Source organism: Amphibalanus amphitrite, unplaced genomic scaffold, assembly GCF_019059575.1.
Source record: "Amphibalanus amphitrite isolate SeventyFive unplaced genomic scaffold, NRLGWU_Aamphi_draft 000766F_arrow, whole genome shotgun sequence".
NCBI lineage: Eukaryota > Metazoa > Arthropoda > Thecostraca > Balanomorpha > Balanidae > Amphibalanus > Amphibalanus amphitrite.
The window spans coordinates 111169-133388 of NW_024882260.1; the positions used below are offsets into that span (position 1 = coordinate 111169).

A 22220-nucleotide genomic window follows, 5' to 3' on the forward strand; every position below is an offset into this window, starting at 1 on the left:
CATTAAGCACACAAGGCATGTTATTCTCATAAGCTATCGAATGTGTGTGTGTTTTTTTAAGCTGTTTTTTTTAAAGCTTTTAAGCTGTAACTTCAGTTACTTCACTTTAGAACATATTGCCCAGAATGCGTCACTGATCATGAGCTGGTATATCATATCATATGTAGCAAATACATAAATGAGAATAGTGTGTCATGAATTTTTGTGCATGCTTCTGGATCATCTGTAATTACATCAAAGGCTCAGCACAAGAGTGTCCTGCCGACCAGCTTATGCCCAACCCTTTCTGTCCGCAGAACGTCGCCTGCGACTCCCGCACGCCGTTTGCCCCGGCCGTCCGTACTGGTCTTCGCGCTGCGAGCCGCGCTGGAGTTCGCGGCGGCGTCGTGGAGCTCCCATCGGGACGGCGTGTGATGCCCGCGTCGAGCTTATAAGCCGTGAGCTTCGATTGGCGGCTCACGCGGTCACCAGCTGTATGTACAGCCTCGGCCCCGACGACCCCGCTAATGGCCGAGACCGGCATACCCCCGGCATGGGTCCGCTGTCCGGCGCAGCGCTGGCCGCCCGCATGCTATGCTACTTTTGGCTGTATCGCTGCCCAGCGGGAGCGCGCTCCACGCTGCGGAAGAGGTACACGTTGCGACCCGACTGAGGACTGCAACCGGATGGTGACACGTCGGCCTCTGCGCCCTGGCCGGGCAGGCGTGACCGACGTCACAGTGGAGGAACGCCCAAACAAGACCAGCCCACCGTCGGAGCAGCATGGAAATATCATGTTCTGCCTGGACGTCGGACCCGGCGGCCGCAGTGCACCTGCACACGTGCGGAGAGGGGCACTGGAGGCTACTCTGGAGCTTCTGCCATTCCGCGGCGCGACTGCTGGCAAAACGGCGGCGATTGAGGCGGTTGGGAACAGCTGCAGCAATGGTGATGGCGGTGATGGCGACATGGCGGTTTGGGACTTCATCTCAGCGCGGCCGCCGCCCAGGCGCCGCTGCGCCCGGCTGCTCAGCCACCTACCGGATGGCGGGGTGACCCTTACGGCCCTCACGCCCGTTCGGTCTGCGGCCACGTTGTGGGGTGGCGGTCGCGGGGTTAGCGGCGTTGGACTTCGTCCTTTATCCAGACTGCACCGTACCATCTGAACGGATGGATCTGCCAAGAAAGATGACATCCAAGGCGGCTATGAGGCGATCACAAAGCTTCACCAAGAGCTTCTCCTTCATGGGGCCGGCCGGCCGTTAAGTCGCAACACCGGCTGCCGAGTGCCAACAGCTGCGTGCGCTGGCGCCGACGCGTTGTGGGCCGCGCTGCTGACGCCCAAGCTGCGATATCAACCATCTATGAATAAGTGGCAGCGGTGGCGGCTTGTCAGTTGTTAACGTGCCTTAACAGACGTTGCGAATAGCCCGCGTTGGAATCGCATGGTTGGGAACACAACGCAAGTAAAAATGGGCTTCCTTGATGAACCTACTTTTTAAGCATTGTAGCCTTTGTAATTTTGGATGTTTTGCTGTAGATATTATTTTCTACATATATACTATATAGGCACTCACGTGCTTTAAATCGCGCAATGCAATTGAACCATGGTAAAGACAATGATAAATGAACTGAGAGCTGACATGCCCCATGCTTTGTGTGTGTGTGTGTGTGTGTGTGTGTGCGTTTGTAAGACCAGCGTAGTGGTGCCCTTTGTCCGATACACCTACGCGAAGTGGTGCCCGTTTGCATAGTGGTGCCCGAAAATCGGGCACCACTATGCTGAGCATCACAACGCCTTCCTTATGTCGTGATATAACGTCTGTATAAATATCAGATGGGCCCCTTTTTACTGGATTTTGCCATAAAGAGTGTGACTCAAGGTCACGTGACTTCCCTCGCGTTCACACAAATCCGCCGGGCATTTCAGCTTTCTGCTGTGCCATATTGATGACGTATGAAAGAGATGGTACTTTGTGATGATGGAATGGGTAGGTATTTTGCATGTACAATTGCAAATATTTTGATGTTTTCGGTTTTGGGTGGCAGGTAGATTAAATAATAACAAATTCATACCTAGCGTTTTTAAATAGGTAGTAAATAGGCACCTTGAAATGACAACACGCCCATCCAGAAGTACTGGTGTCCAGCTCTATCAACTACCAGTCCGCCATTCGCGCGCTGGGCGACTTCGATTTGGACGGTAAGATCTAGGCAATTGTCTATCAATAAAAATGCTAATTTGAATTGTTTTGAGTGTTAAATGTGCAGATGCCTTGTACTTAAAACCATTTATGTCTATCTAATGACTCAAAATGACGTTATCCCCACGGTTTCTTTTGTTGCCCGCGTCGCTTTGGTCTCGGCAGTTGCTAAATATAAAATGCCTGAAAATGCCTACCTATCGGCTTGAATGTTTTACTTATCATAATAGAGGTAACATCGAAAATATTTATTTGAATATTTATCTGGATGATATGAATATTACAAGAAAATAGTAAAACAAGAACTTAATATAAATACAATTGTCTTTTTACTCGTAAGAATGACTATTCTTCAAAAATGAGCCAAATGGCTGTTCCATTTTTTGTAATTTGTTAAATCCTGGCGCAATTCATGTATTTTCTTTTGTAGTAGGTATCGTATCCAGATTTAGTGCCTGTTAACGTTTGAATCCAGCCTCAGGATTACATTTGTAAATTACCTAATATCTAGGTGAAATGCTTGGTGTTTGATATTGCACAAACGTTAGTCGCAAAGCAGGCGTCACACTCCTTTTTGCAACCGAGGAGAGGCGCTATACCCAGAGAGCTTTCTTATCAAGCCTAACCAAACCAAAAATAACTAAACCTAACCTAACCTTATCTACAACCTACAACCTAAAATCTACCACCTACAACCTGAAACCCACAACCTACATCCTAACCTACAGCACCTCCCCTTGGTTGCAAAAAAATAAGCATGATGCCTGCTATACCTAGTACCAGTGGTGGATCCAGGGAGGGGGGGCAAAATGGGCATTTTCCCCTCCCAAACGGCATAATTTTAACATTACGCCTATGGACGAGGCATGGAAAGAATCAATAAATTGTTATGGTTTGCCCCCCCCCCCAAAAAAAAACTGAGATGGATCCACCACTGTATACTACTACCGCACAAACTTGCTTTTTTGGTCTTGGGCCAAAAGTAAGTTCTTGACCCATCAGTAGGTAAGTCACTTGGGCTTAGCGACAAGGACAAAAATGAACTTTGCTTTTGAGCATGGAAAAAGGTCACTTGGATTTTGGGGTCAAAAGCAGCCAGCCTTTGAACTTTGCGACAAGCTTTTATGGACTTGGGCAAATGTCGCCTTTGAACTTAGCAACAAGTCACTTTTGGGGTTAGTGTCAAAATTTGCTTTTGGGCATAACGGAAAGGTCGCTTTTGGATTTTAGGTATTGAAGCTGCTTTTTGGCTTAGCGACAAATAATTTTTTGACTTTATTTAGCAAATGTCATTTTTGAGTTCGCGAGAAGTTACATTTGGGTTTAGGGTCAAAAGTCGCTTTTGGATTTTAGGGGCTAAGGCAGATTTTTGACTTAGCGACAAATAATTTCTTTACTTTGGATAAATTTCGCTGTTGAGCTTAGCGACTACTCGCTTTTGGGTTTTGAGTCAAATTTGCTCTTGGGCATAGCAGAAAAATAGCTGATGGATTTTAGGGGCTGAAGCAGCTTTTCAGCTTAGCAAAAAAAAATTGACTTTGTGGAAATGCCGCTTTTTGGCATAGCGACAAGTTACTTTTGAGTTTAGGATCAAAATTTGCTTTTGGACATAGAGGAAAAATAGCTTTGGATTTTAGTGACTAAAGCAGCTTGTGGGCTTAGCGACAAATAATTTTTGAACTCGGGACAAATTTCTCTTTTGACCTTACCTTAGTGAGAAGTCGCTTTTGGGGTTGGTGACAAGATTTGCTTTTACGCACAATGAGTCTTTTGGGTTTGGGGGGCAAAAACCCAACTTTTGGCTTTGAACGGGGTCTTTGTACATGGAAGATAATGTTCAGTGAAATGAATACCTATCTATGGTTTTTGTGTGAATAATGTAGGTCAGTTTTTACCAAAATATAAAATCTCCACCAAAATAATCCAAAATAAGAAAATAAAGTACCTTGTTTACCTATCGCCCAAGTTTAACTGTGAGTCTGTGTTGCCAAGCCAAGTGCCATTGTACCTATAGGTACCTGTTTACAAGGGCAGTTCCTAACTTGAATTTTTTTTTTACTGATTCTGAATTGCATAGAACATATATCTTATCTTTTTTCTCCATCTTCAGAAGGTAATATTCTCAGTGCTAAGGCACCCATTGCCTATAGCATTTGTGTTGTGTGTAAATCACAGGTAATTATTGTGAAATAAATCTTGCAGACTGACTGTGTAGAACTTCAGTGGACTGGAACCAATCAGGACTCTGCTTTACCAAATTATTACAATTGCAAGTTGCAACTGATTCTGCTTCAGACCCCTAAAGTACATTCTTTTCTGGGCGCTGGTGTCTGATGCCAGAGGCTGGCCAATATCTACCTTTTTATGATATTAGCAAAAACTAACTGGCGGATGCAGCTGTCCATTATGGGAAGGGGGGGGGGACCACTTGGGACAAGGACGATTTTCATGCTCAAAAAGATGTTGAGTGGAGGGATATGCATTCCGCAGTTTGCAGGCCACTTGCCGCAGTGGGCGTTAGCTGGTGCTTGTTCGGCCGGCTCGGCGCACCGGTAATCGCGGCAGCGCCTGGGCCAGCGGCTTGACACGGCCATCTTTGGTGACAACCAGCATCACGTGTTGTACTACCTGCGCGGCCGCTGCAGCGTGCTCGACGCGAACGCACTCTCGCTCCGGCCGCAACTGGTGGGTGCCGAGCCTCTGAACCCGTGGGCGGACGGTGAGGCGCTCCAATATCGGCAGGTTGGCCACCGGGCCGAGCGCAGTAGCGTCGCCAACAGCTGCAGCTGCCAGACGCGCTGCAACTTGCAGCCGCGTTCTCTGGACGACTTGAGCTGCGTGCAGGCTAACCTGTGTGGAGTGTGGTGGTCTTGTTATGGTGGCCGCTGCGGTCCCGTACCGCCACGGTTATCGCTGGCTGTGGGCCGCTGTGTCAGCAGCCGCGCGACCCGTGCCGACTGGGCGCGCCCTGCGGACCGCAGGAAGGGCACCTACAGGCGCAGCGCCGCCACCCGGCCCAGCTACAGCTGCCACTGCGAGCTGCGGCCCGGTTACACGGCCGCCGACCCGCGCTGCGTCCTGGACGACGCCTGTCTGGCCCAAGCGCCCTGTCTGCACGGCGACTCGTGCACGCCCGGCTGGGCCGATAACACAGCGTTGCAGAGTTCGTTTTGGCTCGGTTTCGAGCTCGGCTTCTCGTTTGGTAATCGGGTCTACCGTCTAGCTAGATACTCGTGGTTGTCGGCTATAGCTATATTCGTTCGATTCCGGGGAGAGAACTTCGGTCGGGTCGTCTCCCCAGCGACACTCTGGTGACAACTGAAACGGGCAGTGGCGGCGGAACACCTTCAATTAAGGGGGGGGGGCACTGTCGACTTTTGGTCCCATTCTTTCCATGCAACGCCCATAGGGCTAATGTTAAAATGTCAAAATCAAAGGGGGGCACTGTGCCCCGGTGCCCTCCCCGTTCCGCCGCCTATGCAAACGGGGTCGGAAGTATGCACCACGGTCAGGGCCACACATGGGCTGGGCCCCACATGGACTGGACTGCCGCGCCCTGCAGACGGAAACGGACGGAGAGAGTTAAACAACACCGACGTTAAAATACCATCAGACAGCGAATAAGAGGGAGAAACAGGTGATAATCAAGAAGGTCACAGTAATGCCGGCATTTTGAAGAACATAGGAAAATCGCGACAGGCTTGTACGGAACACACAGCTTTACGTGAACGACAGTCTGGTCGGGTGCACGGTTGAGGTGCCTCACGAATCACGATCCCTGTGGCTGCGTTCAGGAGCCGGATGTGGAGCCGGATATGAACCTGCGACGTCGGAAGCGGCTGCTTGCGCGACCCCAGCTCAGCCCCGAAAGTACTATCTGGGCTTGGGTGCCAGTGGGAAAATGTAAAATTCTGCTGCCAAACGGACCATGCGAGTGGAAAGTTCAGGCCTGTGAAATTATACTAAATAGAAAATTCATATATTTTTTAAAGTAAATGCGCTAAACGCATTTATATATCATTATTATTATTATGGGATAAACAATGGGAACTATTTTTAATTATATTTTCTTCTGAATGGCTACACGTGTTTCGACAAAAAATGCATTTTTCAAGCCCTAATATCCAAATTACAAAAATTAAAACATTGGCCCAAATACACATCATGCAAGTGAATAAAGTGACATAACAGACAGTAAATTCGTTCGAAGAAACATGTCGCATTCTATGTCGCACCCCTGTTCGCCAGATCCCTTACGAGTAGCTGAGCCGTGTACCTACTACCTACTGAGTTTCACTTTACCAACATTGCCATTGAAAGTTAAAAACGGAGAAATGAATACTGCCTCTAAAGCCTGTCTATGTTTCTTTTGCAACCCTTTACACAAAATTGAAGTTCCATTCCTGTCTGGAAGGTGACCTGCCTCGTCGACATGGTGTACAGTATGTAACGTACCCAAGGGGGGCCACGGGGGCCATGCCCCCCCCCCCCCTGAGCGCCGAAGGCGCGAGGGGGCCCCTGCGGTCCAGGGATAACTCTGGTGAACCTGCACGCCGAAGGCGTGCAGGTTCACCAGAGTTATTCGGATCCCCGTGCCTTAATTCCAATACTAGACAGAACGTCTTTTACTCGAAAGAAAAAAAATATCAAAGAGGGATTCCGTCACAGTGACGAGCCCACAGCACCCCATCCTAACTGAGGGCCACTGGTTACCTGAGGGGTCCCCTGGTCACCTCAGGGTCCTTGGGCCATCTGAGGGGCCCTGGTCACCTCAGGGGCCCCTTGGTCACTTGAGGGGCCCCTGGTTACCTTACTGGTCACCTGAGAGGCCCCCTGGTCAACTGATTGACTCCTAACCACCTGAGGCCTCCTTGGTCACCTGAGGAGCCCCCTGGTCATCTGAGGGGTCCCTGACCACCTGAGGGGCCTCCTTGTCACCTGAGGGGCCCCTGGTCACTTGAGGGACCTCTGGTCACCTGAGGGGCCCCCTAATTACATCACTGGGTCACCTGAGGGGCTCCCTGGTCATCTGAGCGGCCCTTGATCATCTGAGGGACCTTTTGGTCACCTGAGAGGCCCCCTGGTTACCTGATGAGCCCCTGATCTCCTGAGGGGCCCCCTAGTTACCTCACTGGTCACCTGAGAACCCCCTGGTCATCTGAGCGGATCCTGACCATCTGAGGGCCCCCTGGTCACCTGAGGGCCCCCTGTTCATCTGAGGGCCTCTGTCCACCTGAAGAGCCTCTTGGTCGCATTAGGGCCCCCTGGTCACATATATGGTGCCCCTGGCTGGCTATCTGAGTGGCCCTTGTCACCTGAGGGGCCCCTGGTTACCTGATGGGCCTCTTGGTCAGCTGAGGGACCTCCTGGTCACCTGAGGGGCCACCTGGCCACATAGGGCCCCTGAATATGAGGGGCTCCTGGCTATCTGAGGGGTACCTGGTTATTTGACGGGCCCCTGATTATATGATGATTCCTACTTACTTGAGGGGCCTCTGATCACCTGGTTGGCCACTGGGCAGTGGTCTGAAGTAACCCTGGTCGGTCACCTGATGGACCGTGTTTAACCGGGAAGTGTCTGGTTATCTGCAAGGCCCCTGCAGCCATATGAAGGCCCTTAGTTACCCGAGGTGCCCCTGATGTAACTGGCCCCTGTTGATAAGAGGGTTCCCTGGTCACTTAGTGGGATCTGGTCAATTGAAAGTCCCCTAGTCACCTGAGACGCCCCTGATTAAGGGGGTCCCTGATCACTTGGATTCAGTGGCATAGCCAGGGGGCTAGTGGGCATGTGCCCGTTATCGGGTTTAGGTTCCATCGGGCCCGAGGGGCCCTATGGTGCCAATTGGCGGCAGAGGGTCCACGCTGACCATCCTTCAATTGAAAAGGACGCGGCAGGGCTTGAGAGAGCAACTCGTGGGCTCTAATGTAGCCACACTTATCTCCAGAAGGGCCCCACACTCGCTTCTGAGGAACCTTTGCCGGCCTCCGATGGCCTAGCTGGCCAATGAGGGATCAGTAAGAGCCCCACATCCGTATGTTATGGCCTCACGACCCACACCAGTGCTTCTGAGTGCCCTCATAACGGCGCCTGCGAAGGCCCTCACCGCCACCTCTAAAGGTCGCCGTCCATTGGTTAGGAGCGTATTTTGCGCATAATCATCCATGCCTAGTGCGCACTGAAAACTTGAAGTAGTTTAAGTCGTCAGGAGAAGTAAAGTAATCTTGAGTCGTCAGCGCATGATTCGACGCCCAACAGCCGGCAAATAATCAGCTGAATCGCGCTTTCCGATAGGCGTTATCACAAGTGTATTCGCGGCCATTGGGGCGACGTAAGAAAAGAAGAAACCAACTGGCCCCAAGAACTTTAAATTATCAGTTAGCATGCACCTTTTCCTTGATGTGTAGAGTATTTACCATTATTTGTTGCAGAAAATTGCATTTAAAATCTTCCATTTATGCTTTTTTCATCGTTTGCGAAATATGTTCTTTTACTAAGCTAGAAACACTAATTAGAAATAGTTCCCGCATCATCAAGAACAATAGGGAAGGCTTGAAGTGAATAAAATAATTCAAACGGTTTTGTAATCTATGTGAAGGCACTTCTAAAATTGCCTGTAGAAATATTGAAGGCAAAAGTTCAACTTTTTCACAAGAAGGATGTCTATAAACCTATTTAACTTGTGACAACTCAGCCGGTATTTCGTCGCCTACAGCCCAGCTTTCCCTAGTGACCGATAGAGGCGCTGCTATCGATGTCCGCCCGTGCCGCCTAACGCGGCGCTGAACGGCATTCGGCGCGCAGCTCATAGACCCCAACGTTAAATTCAGCGCATATTCAAGCAGTGGACGGCGGCCTTTAGCGCCCCACACCAGTGCCTCTTGAAGGCCCGCATTTGCGGTTCTAAGAGCCCCCACACCGGCGCCTTTGAGAGCCCTCCGGTAGCGCATCTGACGGCATTTACCAGCGACTCTGGCCGGATTCTGAGTGTCCCTTGTCGGCCTATGAAGAGCCACCAGTAACTTTCAGCCCAGGTCCCCACAGGCACAGTACCACACATGCCTATGATGGCCCCCACCAGTGTCTCTAAGCCCTAAGGCCCCCACAACGGCGCCTGTGAGGACCCCATACCATTGCATCTGATGGTCTTTCACTGGCACCTCTGAGCGCCCCAGACCAGTGCGAGGGACCTACACCGGCGACTCTGAGGCGTTCGCTCGCTACGCTTGCTCATAAAATTATGTGCATATTATGCATACCTTTCAGGCAAAATGACGTTTTCGACTTCCAATTTTCCACATTTTCTTAGGACTAAGACCGTTACAGATGGGCCCGTCTGCAAGGGACGACTGGGCCCACTGTACCCAGCCCCCCATGAAAGGTTCTGGGCACGCCCCCTGCCATAGGCGGCGGAACGGGGGGCACCGTGCCACCCCTTGATTATGGCATTTAACGTTAGCCCTGTGGGCGTTGCATGGAAAGAATGGAACCAAAAGTCGGCAATGCCCCCCCCCCCCTTAATTGAAGGTGTTCCGCCGCCACTGCCCCTGTCTGAGTTGGCAGGGGTCAGGGGTCTCCCGGATGACCAGTGGGCCCTTTGAGAGCAGGTGGCCCCTTCTGGGCAAAATCATGGGTATGTGCCTGATGCTGTACAAATGCATTAGACAATCTATGATGCCTAAGATCGCTCTTGTGCCATCTATGCCTCTAAATGTTTCACCTATGAAACTTTTATCGCATGCACCACACGGAATTTGTAAATCACACTGCCCTAGCTATCGGTGGCTTTCTTCTTTCTTGACTGAACTAGGTTCTTGGTCGGCAGACCGGCTGGAGATGAAATATTGAATGATCATTTCACAAATCTTCCTATAACTTCAGCTTCCTTTGATGCCGGTACCGAGAGGTAGTTCTTTTTGCCGTTTCTTCTTTCTCTTGCCCTTCTTCGAATTTTTATCACTTTCTTCTCTAAACTATATAGGAGGCCTGGTGGTACTTGAGCTTAATAAATACTTTCTTGTTCTATAAACTGTTAAGAGCAAATACGAAAGGCCCGTAGATATAAGCCCAATTACCACTTCTGTTTTCGTTCGGCTTCTGTGGGCTGAGTGAATTAGGTCATTTTTTTGTTGGTCGGCTTTCTGTGAACTGAGAACGCCGCCTTTTTGCTACGGTTCCAGATACGCGTGTCCAAAAATGCTAGCGTACCGTTATCTTCCTCTTCGCAGGTAAATTGTATCTTTGGGTGAACGTTGTTGATCTGGCCAAGCAGACATCAAATCCTTGTCGTTGTTTGTGATGATCAAGGTGTCGTCGACATACCGGAACCAGGTAGTATCGGTTCCGGCTATGCGTAGAAAGTGATTTGCTTCTAATATTTCCTAAATATGCAGGCGAGTACCGGGTTCAAAGGTGACCCCATCGCCGGTCCGTCAATCTGCTTGAATTCAGCGCCTTCGAACTCGAGGGCGCCGAACTCCACACAGAGACGTACTAGCCGAATGGAATCAGCTTTGGGCACTGGCAGAATGATGTCTGGGTTCTGGTCCAGTGCCCTTGAGTCGCCCCAGCTATAGGCACGTTGGTAAACAACGCCTTGACATCAAAACTTGCGAGCTTCTTGTCTTTGAGATCTTTGCGGTTTAGAAAAGAAGGCGATCAAAATTCGAAGAAGGGCAGGAGAAAGAAGAAACGACAAAAATAACTACCTCTTGATACTGGCGTCAAAGGAAGCTGAAGTTATAGGAAGATTTGTTGAAGGATCATTCAATATTTCATCTGCAGTCGGTCTGACAGTCAAGAACCTCGTTCAGTCAAGAAAGAAGAAAGCCACCGAGAACCAGGGCAGTGTGATTTACAAAATTCCGTGTGGTGCATGCGATAAAAGTTACATAGGTGAAACATTTAGAGGCAAAGATACGCGGACAAAAGAGCACAAGAGCGATCTTAGGCATCATAGACTGTCTAATGCATTTGTATTTTGTACAACATGTCGACGTGGCAGGTCACCTTCCAGACTGGAACGGAGCTTCAATTTTGTGTAAAGAGTTCCAAAAGAAACATAGACAGGATTTAGAGGCAGCATTCATTTCTACACTTTCAACTTTGAACGGCAGTGTTAGTAAAGTGAAACTCAGTAGGTACGCGGCTCAGCTACTTGAAAGGGATCTGGCGTACAGGGGTGCGACATAGAATGCGACATGTTTCTTCGAAGGAATTTACTATCAGTTATGTCACTTCATTGACTTGCATGATGTGTATTTAGGCCAATGTTTTAAATAATGTCATTTGGATATTAAGGCTTGAAAAAATATTTTTTTGTCGAAACACGTGTAGCCATTCTAAAATAATATAATTAAAAATAGTTCCCATTGTTTATCCCATGACAATACTACTTGTCATCAGATCTTATTAATAGATACCATTCATGATTGGATTGAAAATAACGCAAGCAAAGGTCTTAGCACCAAAGCGAACTTATAATTTGACCACATGTGCTACCTGGAAGTAACATCACATGCACTTTTTGTGGGTGGCTTCTTGTGCGACTGCAAGCGACGGCGTCCTCGCACGGCTCGGCTAGCTGCGCCGTGCGAGGACGACCCACGCTGCCTCGTGTACGATGTGTGCTTGGCCGGGCCGCCGTGCGCCGCCGGAGCCCGGTGTCTCTCACTGGTGTCTTCCAACAATGCATCCCTCCCCCCACAACTCACTTCACACAAACACATTTTGTGTCACTATTTTACCAAGTTTCACCTCCGTCCTGTTGCGGTGCCCTTCACTCAGCGACAGATTGTATTCTATCCCGTGAGGACGCCGTTCTGACTACGTACATCGCCTTTTTTCGGCTGCGAAGTCAACCCTCTGACCAATAATGATGATTTTGTTTGGCCTGTTCCAGCAGACAATCCCAGGTCGATGTCCGTACTCTCACGTCCGTCCGCGAGTTGTCGCGCGGTCCACCAGGGAGAGGTGGCAAGCAGACTGTCCAACTGGCTGGTACTGCATCGTTATAGGGGACCGCTGGTCCGAGCCGCTACCAGGAAGGAGGCTGTTGACACTCATCAGCTCTGGTCGGGCCACTGGGGATGATCGGAGCAGTATCTTCACCGGATTGAGAGGAGATCAATGTCCGAGTTCGCCTAATGTAACGACAATAAATGCCAAGCTGGCCGCTGCCTGGTCTGCGGTGAAGCAGTGGACACCTAAGCGCACGTGTTGCCGGAGTGTCCGTGCTTTTACGGCCCTCGGCTGTGTGCGCTATGGAACATCGTCGGCGCGGCCCTCGATGTCAAGCGCGACGACGTGGTGGTGACCTTAGCCGCCGGCTACGAGGCCCGCAAGAGGCTTGTATTGGCTACGGCGGTAGCTGTGGGGACACAGCAACAACGACATCAACAGCTGGCGGCGGAAGTGGCCCCGGAGCTACGCACCTGCGGACAGAGCTACCGCTGATCCACATCTCAGCTGATGATGCTCAACAGGTGGGTACTGTGTGTGGGGGGGGGGAGGGGGGAGGGTACCGAAGGAAGCTAGGTCATGTTCGCCCAGATGTGTATGTTGAAATGGCTCGGCTGATAGTTGGTGCATCTGTTGTGGGGCTAGTGGGGAAATCTCGAGCCTCGTATAGCAGTTGTGCGACAATTGTGTACCGTACCATGTACCGCCAGCGACGTTGGGTAATTACAGGGTGTCCCAAAAGTTTTTATACACCTATTTTTTTCAAATTACTGGTCATTAAAGAAAATGCTTCACTTTTAACATGGGGTTTCGACTGGAATAGCAGTTCCATAGCTTGAGCTGAGAAAAGCACAAATCAGGAGCTTTTACGCCCCAACGATCACCCTAGGCAAAGAGATTCCATTTCTCGTCCTGAAAAAGCCTTTATGAGGAAAGTGTGCCTCAATTGAAGAAATAGGTACCTTAGAATGCAGCCAGTTAAGCGTCAGCCAATCAGCCTGCTGCGTACAGCCAATGGGTTTGAACCAATTGGGTTGATGCAACCCCCTAGTGTTTTTCGCGAACAACATAAAAACGGCAGCGCGTTGCGCTGCTAAATTTTGCATGCCGTCTGAGGCAACCTTTTCGCACCTTCCCTGATAATTTCAGGTCTATCATTTTAGGTCAGGTCACCAGGTCACCGAAACCGGTACAATGCAGGGTAAAATTTGACTATATAAGCGGCAACGGAATCGCTAAGTTTATCGTTCATAGCGTAAGAACCGCAGGACTTAGCGCCACCAAATTTCAAACTCAACTTGGAGCAGCCATTCGACACGTGTCCTGGGAGTTTTGTGTTCCAGTGGCTTCAGGTCAGGTCACAAGGTCACAAAAACCGGTAGGTACATGGTCAAAATGGCACTGAAAATACGTTTTTTTGTCAATGAAATCTCGAGTTGTCCATCAATTTGATTCAAACTGGCAGGGTATGCACAGCTTACCGAGTTGTATAACGTACATCCAGGTTTGCGAAGTTCGGTTGACTTTAGGTCATCTAGAGGTCACGACAAATTCTAAGAAAGTTTGTCCTAATAGCTCCAATTGTAAAAAATATGCTCCATTTTAGCGTTTTTGTATTGTAATCCCTCGGTTTAGCTCAATTGAGGATGGAATTGGTGTTTGTTTGCTAAAAAAAAAAAAAACACCGGTCGGGTCGTCTGAGGTCAAATAAGGTCAAACTACGTTTTTGCTAATAATTTAGCACACAACGAGGCTAGAGCTTCAAAAAGGCGTTATTGTGTTCTTTGTAATCAGCCGAAACGAATGATATGCGACATGATGCAATGTGGTTAATTGCGTCATGTCGTTAATAAATTAATTTAGATTCTCTTCTAAATTAGAAAGTTTTAGACACTGGTAACCGCTTCTATTGCGCTCCGTAGTTTGAAAGGGCGTTAATTATGGAAAAGTGTAAGCTACGGCAGAGCTTTATGAAACGAGGCCCAGAACAAAAAAGTTGTGAGTGCCAGCCCCTCTCTCAACTCAAGCAAAGTTGGGGTGCCCGGCCCCTGCTGGCTCCCCCGGTGGCGACGCCCGTGATAGTATAGCGTTATGTCAAATGTCTTGCGATTTAATAATTGATTCAGTTATAATTCTAGACAAGTTATCTATCACTTTTGAGTTTTAAATATGGGTGAATACGAGCTGTAAATCTGCAGGAAATGGGCGCCAGTTAGGAATCATTTTAGATGAAGTTGATCGTCTATGAAATAAGTGTGCGCCAACTAGTTTTTCAGTAATTCAGTAAGCGATTCTCGTGCTCTGTTCAAAATACAGTGAGGGTCGAACTAAAAAAAACGAACTATAATATCAGTTCCCTTCTGTTTTGACTCCTGCGGTGACTGACTCTCCAGCATTCTCTGTTCGGCTGTCGAGTAACAACCTTTGCGTTGAAAGCTCGGTATTCGCCCCAGCCCCCTTCATGTATCCACTGTGGGGAGCAACTCGCAGTGGCCCATGTTCTGCTGACTGACGTGCCGCCGGCTCTCCCGGATGCGGTCACACCACCTCGGGCATCCTGTGCCCACAGTGACTCTCTTAAATTTTATCTCAGACAACTCGCGCTGGATCCATAACGATGGCTTATTTTCCTTTATCCGCGCAGCCAACTTCCCCGTTACTTTCATTTCCTAAGCATCAAACATAAATTAGTAAGTAACTTAAGACGCATTTAAAATCTCCGTTATGGGCGCAAAATGACCTTGCAGTCGGCGCGCCCCTAACCCCCAACAAACAAACAAATAAACAGCCCTCTCCTTCGTGTCAGGTCGGTATTTGACCTAACTACTTACACGTGTCATCTCGGTGTTCGACCTAGCCTCTCTTCTGTGTCAGCTTGTTCTTTCACCCAGCCCCCTCTCCTTGTCAGGTCGGTATTTGACCCAGCCCCCACCCCTTGTCAGCTCGATGTTCGACCCAGCCGCCTCCCTCGTGTCAAGTCGGTATTTGACCTAACTACTCCCCTGTGCCAGCCTGTATTATAACACAGCCCACCCCTGTGTGATACCAGACGGAGAGACTGAGGCGCTGGACAGCGAGTCTGTCTGTGGTTGTGCTGAAGACGGCGTCGGACGACCATCAGTTCCGGCTGGCGAATCTAGCCAGCTCCGACCCCGTCCAGCTGCCCGACGAGTGCTTACCAAAACAGCCGCTCGCTGCTGCCGTGCGCCAAGATGGCCGTCCACCGCCACCGATGCCGCCACTCGCTCGCCAAGACGCCCGTCCATTGGTGCCACCGCCCCACGCCCACTTGCGCTCTGCCACCGTTGACTGCGGCTAGCCGAGATTCAGGTTCAAGGTTTAGGCATACCTACATTAATGTTAATTGCCTATATTCATCGAAGCGAAGGTGTGGTGACAAAGATGCCTATGGTGGTGAAATACGGTGTACGCAGCTCCTGGTGATGTTTTTATTGCCCTTAGCTTGCCATCCAATACCTATCATCATTTGATCATGTATGCTGACTTGAGTGGCTGATATTTGATAATATATAGCATGAAGTGTTGCAAAGTATTTTGATAAGAAATCGAGGTGCTGGGTGTGACCTTGGCTTCTACTTTTGATGAAATTCGTAGCTCTAATATGTATGTATATAAGTGTGTATTGTCATACACAGCGAAGTGGGGACCGATGTATGACGTCATTAATACGTCATACAGCCCGGGCCCCACTAAGCTGCGTTTTTAACATCGTCCAATTTCACATTGATCCCGTTAAGAAGTATGCAATCTGAATCGGTAACCCAAGAGAAGCATGACCATGTAACCAAATTTATTCTAGCACAACAAATAAAAAATTAAAGTCGGACCCCACTCCGCTGTAAATCAACATGGGCACCACTATGCCGCACCTTACAACATGTGTGTGTGTGTGTGTGTGTGTGTGTGTGTGTGTGGTGTGTGTGTGTGTGTGTTGTGGTGTGTGTGTGTGTGTTGTGTGTGTGTGTGTGTGTGTGTGTGTGTGTGTGTGTGTGTGTGTGTTTGTGTGTGGTGTGTGTGTGTGTGTTTGTGTGGGTGTGTGTGTGTGTGTGTGTGTTGTGTGTGTGTGTGTGTGTGTGTGTGTGTGTGTGTGTGGTGTGTGTTGTGTGTGTGTGTGTGTGTGTGTGTGGTGTGTTGTGTTGTGTGTGGTGGTGTGTGTGTTGTGTGTGTGTGTGTGTGAAGGACCGCCTCCAAAGCTCCCATTCACCAGAGTGAAGTTCCTTATAAACGATTGTTTGCTTATTGCTTTATGTCTTATGAGCGATTACTTGCTGTTACTTTATGCTTTCGGTTGAGTGTTTAACCAAGTATTATGAACGGGGAGGGAGGCTAGCGGGCCTTGTGATTGTTTTATAGTTTTGATGGCGTTTTTTCATGACTCATGCCATATTACTGCTGCAGTTTGCAGTCCACTGTTTCATGTATTTGTGTTTCATTTGACGTGTCTGTAGTCGTTTGAAATATACCTACATTCAATCAAAGTCAACCACTACTTTCCTTTTGCAATGCTCGAGCCTCGATGACCGGTTAACAGAGCATATGAGTGACCGTAACAATTTTAAATATGCATTGAAATCGCACAACCTGCTGAAAGTGCATTGGCTGCTCCTTGCTACTTGATCCAGTGTGAAGCAAAAGCAAGATGAAGTCAAGTCGAGACTTGAGAAAACAGGAGCCGTCACTCGAGCCGAACCCGAGCAAAGCCACAGTAGTTTGCAATGTATAAACCCCATTCACTTCTATGGCTTAAGTCGGGATAGACAGGGCACACAGAGTGGGCTTGCCGGAGTTCAGCCCGCTCGGGCCCAGAGTAATCTCTATTATATAAATAGATTCACTGCTCGGGCTTAAATCGGGCTAACGCCAATCGTCGCTCAACTAGGGCTTAACTACGGCTGTCCGGAGCTCGCAGAGCGGGCATACCTCCGGCAGAGCATGGGCTTTAGTCGGCGTTTTTGTGTCATACGCCGACTTTAGCCCAAGCCCTAGCCGACTTTAGCCCGACTAAAAATCTCGGGCAATCCGCACTTGAGCCTGCTTGGGCCCGGAGCAAAATTGCTGGCTGGGTCAAGGTCATGACCTGACCGGAAAGGGTCATGTTGCATATCAGTCGATCCGTATCGTCTAGCTGAACACATCTAAGGCGTTTTCATCGCTCTAGCATGCCTCTATCAAAAGTTATTTGCGAAAAACTGTTAGATACCATTCGTGACCTAAGATGACCTCAGGGCATAAACAGGGGTCACGGACACCATTTTCATGTTCAGTGTGTCTAAAACACTTGTAATTCAGTGTTTGGGAGTGTTTATAATGTCTTTCGTCCAAAAGAGGCGCATTTCAATTTTCTCCCATTGACTTATAATGGGGAGGTCGCAAAATTGACCTGACCTTAGGTCATCGATATCAAAATTCTGAGATATACATTTTGTACATGCTATTGCTCTTAGCAATCGCTGAAAGTTTCAAAGCGATCGGTCACTCGGTGTAGCTATGACAGACATTGAAACTTTTTATGAGGTGAGGTCACTTCAAGTGACCTGGTGACCTGACCTTGAATGACCTTGGTCTGAAATTTTCACAACATGTGTAGAATTGATGTATGATAAGGTGTACCAAAAACGGCGGCGCTCCGCGCCGCCGTTTTTGAGATATTCGCGAAAAACCACAAGGGGGGGTGTTCAAACACCCCCCCCCCCCAGCAGGGCGCGGGTTAAGATAGAACAAAAAGAAAAGCTTTAGTGAACTCAGCACGTCAAGGCGCGTCGAATGATATATTTTTTAGCTTGCTTAAGTGTACTTAAAACTTTTCATAAGTATTATAGTAGGCTTTAATTGATGAATTAAGTTCCAGTTCACCAAATTGCATCATATCGCATATCATTCGATTCGGCTGATCACCAGAAACACAATGACACCATTGTTATGCTCTAGCATCATTATGTGCCAAGTTATTGGCAAAAACGTCATTTGACCTCAGTTAACCTCATTTGACATGACCCATGGATAAGTACACCAAACAAAGAAGTACCAAGTGACCTACTGTTAAGTACTGTGGTTTCAAAGTACAAAAGTGATAGAACGAAGCAGATATCTCCAGTATTTTCCAAGTTTAGTATTTTCCCATAGGCTTAACACGCGCAGTGAAAGGGGGGGGGCGGATTTCGCCCACCCCTCCTGTTTTTCGCCAATAACTCGCGCCGCAAACATAGTATCAATGTGAAATTTTGGCCACGTGTCTAAAATTGAACTGCAGATCTTCTCGTGCAAGAAATAAGAAAATCGGTTCACAACTTTTCTAGTAATAGCGGTGTAAATTCAAACATCCTGCCGCCGCGGCGGCGCGGCGGCCGGCGCTAGCCGTTACGCGCCGCCTGAATTGTAGACTGTGCCGGGGTGGAACGGTTCCGTCTTTACATCGCGCTCCTTACCGTTGATTATATTCGATTCGCGTCAAATTTTGTGAGAAGACTAACAAATGTAAAGGCAATCTTATGATTAAAAATTTTTGAAAATCCGCCGGTTGAAACTTGAGTTATGAGTGTGTAAACACAAAATTGTGATTGCCGCGTTTCCCGCGTCGGCCGATCCCGCTTCAGCCGGCGACATCTTACGCTTAGCAGGCTTCTAACTGCCACATCTATTGTTGGATTAACTAGAAATTCACCATACATACTTACAAATGTCTGTTCTTGAAAGAAAAAGGAAAATCGGCCGGTAACTTTTTGAGTTATCGGCGTGTAAACGCAATAACCCGCGCCCCACTGGGGGGGGGGCTATTTATAGCCCCCCCTCCCGTTTTTCTGCAATAACTTCCAAACCGCTTGACGTATCGACGCCAAACTTTCAGTAGCTTCGGCTGCATCAATTTGACACCTTGTGTCAAAATTTGAGCTTCATACCTACCATAGGTCGGCCGGAAATGACGTCAGAGTGACGTCATGTTCGGCCGATTTCGACGCAAAACATTGAACCACGACAATCGCTCCCAAGAGCTCAGTTTTTAAGCTAGATCCAATTTCTTTGCATGAGAGGACTCAGAATAGACTGCGCTATCAAACTGCTATCTCGGATTTTCGAAATGTTGAAAATTTCAAAAATTTTATATAATAAAACTCAAAATTTATATTTTTACATTTTTTTTCAAATTTTTTTTGACTTTTCGAAAAAACCGGAATATATGTCATAGAACGCATTATTATGACTAACTCTAGAAAGTTTTAGCTAAATATCTTCAAAAATGGCCAAGTTATACGCATTATTGCAAAAAATTAACAATTATTAATTTTTCAAATCAATTTTTCAGCATGAATTTGACATCGTACGCCAATATAAATAGCACCATCGTGTTCCTGAGCTCAAACTGCATCCAATAGACACCTTTTTTGTTGAAAATTTTTAACTTCAAAATTTGACCTTTTTTGACCTGAAAGTGACCTGACCTGAGCTAAATTTGACTCAAAATGACCTCGAATGACACAAACGACATCAAATTCGAAATCTCTGACCTAAATGGACCATAAAACATGTGTCACGTGACCGACGGATGATATCATATTTTCGTGACCTGTGATGACCTGACCTTGACCTGAAAATCAAAGTACAAGTTTGGTACCCTCAGAGTATCTAGAGCATCTGTTCACGAGTGTGTGAACCAAAAATGAGCCTGATCTGACTTGTAAGACGGCGGCCAGAGCCCAAAACGTGAAGAAGCCAAAATGCTAATAATTTTTACTTTGACCTGACCTGTGACGTCATCGGTGACCTTGAGGTCAATGAAATTAGGTTTCGCTCGACAGTTTTTCCGGGGCTATCAGACGCCGTTTGAATTTTGACGATCGGCCCAGTAGTTTCGGAGTTAGGAGGGGGGCTATGAATAGCCCCCCCCCCCTCCCAGTAGGGCGTGTTATACGCAGACCCCAGTGGGGCGCGGGATAAAAGTCGCTCATATGGCAGATTTGACCAAATTTGACCTAATTTGACCTTGAAGATATTGACCTAGGGTCATAAAATTCACACACAACAGAGTACCTTAGGGCCCCCACCTACCCTCCAAACTTCGTCTCTCTAGCTCCAGTGGGAGCTGAGATCTTAGGGGGGGGGGGCGCCATCCGCCCCCCTTCCACTGAGCGTAGTACTCGCAACCCTTCCACTGCGCGTGTTAACCCGCGCCCTGCTGGGGGGGGGGTGTTTGAACACCCAGGGTGTTCTTCAAACACCCCGGGTGTGAACACACAACAAGGTGTGTTTGAACACAAGGTGTTCAAACACACCTTGTGGTTTTTCGCGAATATCTCAACGTTTTTGGTACACCTTATCATACATCAATTCTACACATGTTGTGAAAATTTCAGACCAAGGTCATTCAAGGTCAGGTCACCAGGTCACTTGAAGTGACCTCACCTCATAAAAAGTTTCAATGTCTGTCAAAGCTACATCGAGTGACCGATCGCTTGGAAACTTTCAGCGATTGCTAAGAGCAATAGCATGTACAGAATGTACATCTCAGAATTTTGATATCGATGACCTAAGGTCAGGTCAATTTTGCGACCTCCCCATTATAAGTCAATGGGAGAAAATTGAAATGCGCCTCTTTTTGACGAAGGACATTATAAACCCTCCCAAACACTGAATTACAAGTGGTTTAGACACACTGAACATGAAAATGGTGTCCGTGACCCCTGTTTATGCCCTGAGGTCATCTTAGGTCACGAATGGTATCTAACAGTTTTTCGCAAATAACTTTTGATAGAGGCATGCTAGAGCGATGAAAACGCCTTAGATGTGTTCAGCTCGACGATACGGATCGACTGATATGCAATATGACCCTTCCCGGTCAGGTCATGACCTTGACCTGAGGTCAAATTTTCAAGTTGACCTTTAAAGGTCAAGTTATCGTTCATTCGACGCGTCTTGACGAGAGGAACACGATGCCGGTAAAAGTAAGCTCGTACAAGGCTTGGGTCAAAAGTTATTGCAGACAAACTGTTTCCGAAAAAATCGGCTATTTTGGCAGGCTATTTTGGCAGTTTTTGCCCCCTGCAGGCAAAACCGTTGACGTTAGGTCAAATCTGAGGGAATTATTCAGAAAGGGCGGTAATAGGGCTATCGAATGCGCTTTTCCGCGGCGCTGTAGCTCTATTGGTTCCCGAGTTATGCGTTGGCTTCTTGGAAATTGTCGACATTCGACCTGGAAATCGGCGAAATTTTGCCTTCAATGACCTCTGGTGACCTGACCTTTGACCTGACCAAAAAATTGACCAAAGTGATTTCGTCATTATTTTTTACGCTCTTTCGAACGCCGCCTTCGGCGTATCGCTACGTAGCCCAGGAGCCGAGTTAGAAGGGGGGGGGGGGGTGTTTGAACACCCCACCCCCAGCAGGGCGTGGAAATCCAGGACCCCCAGCCGGGCGCGGGTTAACATTACGACGCAATGCCCTCTAACTGACCTCAGGTCAGTGACATAAAAAAACCCGAACCATATGTTATACAACTCGGTGAACTTTGCACATCCTGAAAGTTTGAAAGAAATCAGTCCAAAACTGGGAGTTGGACAGGTGCAAAAAAATGAAATTTGACCATGACCTTGTACCGGTTTTCTGACCTGGTGACCTTACCCAAGGTCACCCGGACCTGAAATTTTCAGGTCATGTGTAAAAAGGTTTCCCCATAGGCTGTGCCACATTTGGCAGCGCTGCGCGCCGCCGTTTTTACGCTATCTTCGAAAAACCTTAGGGGGGTCGCATCGACCCCCCTGCCAGGGCGAGGGTTAAGATTATTCTGTACACCCACCTCCAACGCTGTCCGGGATGACAGTTGTGGTCGTGAAAGCATCCCTTAGCTCTAGCTTTAGCTTGATAATCCGGTTCGGCCCGGGTAGGTTGAACAGACTGAGGCAGGCGCGTTCATCTGTACCTGCCTGAAGTACTTTGGGTACCGTGAACAGGTACCCTCTGAAACAGGGAACGGTGGATGTTAGAATGACAGCAAATGCAGCATACGAGATGCACCTATGTAGCACAGCACATATTTATATGCTGCAGATGTATCCGCTGAAATAGAG

The 22220-nt window shown here is 48.2% G+C and overlaps 1 protein-coding gene across 5 annotated transcripts; it reads left to right on the forward strand.

Moving 5' to 3' along the window:
* The first annotated feature begins 1645 nt into the window (after positions 1–1645).
* Positions 1646–15686, forward strand: LOC122365838. Of its 5 annotated transcripts, none has more exons than XR_006253797.1 (3): positions 1646–2182; positions 12086–12665; positions 15191–15686. XR_006253797.1 is itself a non-coding variant. In XM_043337417.1 (2 exons), exons 1-2 carry the CDS (start codon positions 12444–12446, stop codon positions 15458–15460), a joined length of 492 nt encoding a protein of 163 aa, XP_043193352.1. In that variant the 5' UTR covers positions 12055–12443; the 3' UTR covers positions 15461–15686. The 5 variants fall into 5 exon arrangements, 1 of the variants encoding a protein (XP_043193352.1); XR_006253798.1 differs by having other exon boundaries at positions 2131–2182; positions 12083–12665; XR_006253799.1 differs by lacking the exon at positions 1646–2182 and adding an exon at positions 2352–2415.
* The last annotated feature ends 6534 nt before the right edge of the window (positions 15687–22220 follow it).

Coding starts and splice junctions, on each gene's coding strand:
- LOC122365838 (XM_043337417.1), top strand. CDS start 12,444: ATGGAACATCGTCGGCGCGGCCCTCGATGTCAAGCGCGACGACGTGGT. Junction 12,666..15,190: donor CAGCTGATGATGCTCAACAG/GTGGGTACTGTG, acceptor GTGTGATACCAG/ACGGAGAGACTGAGGCGCTG.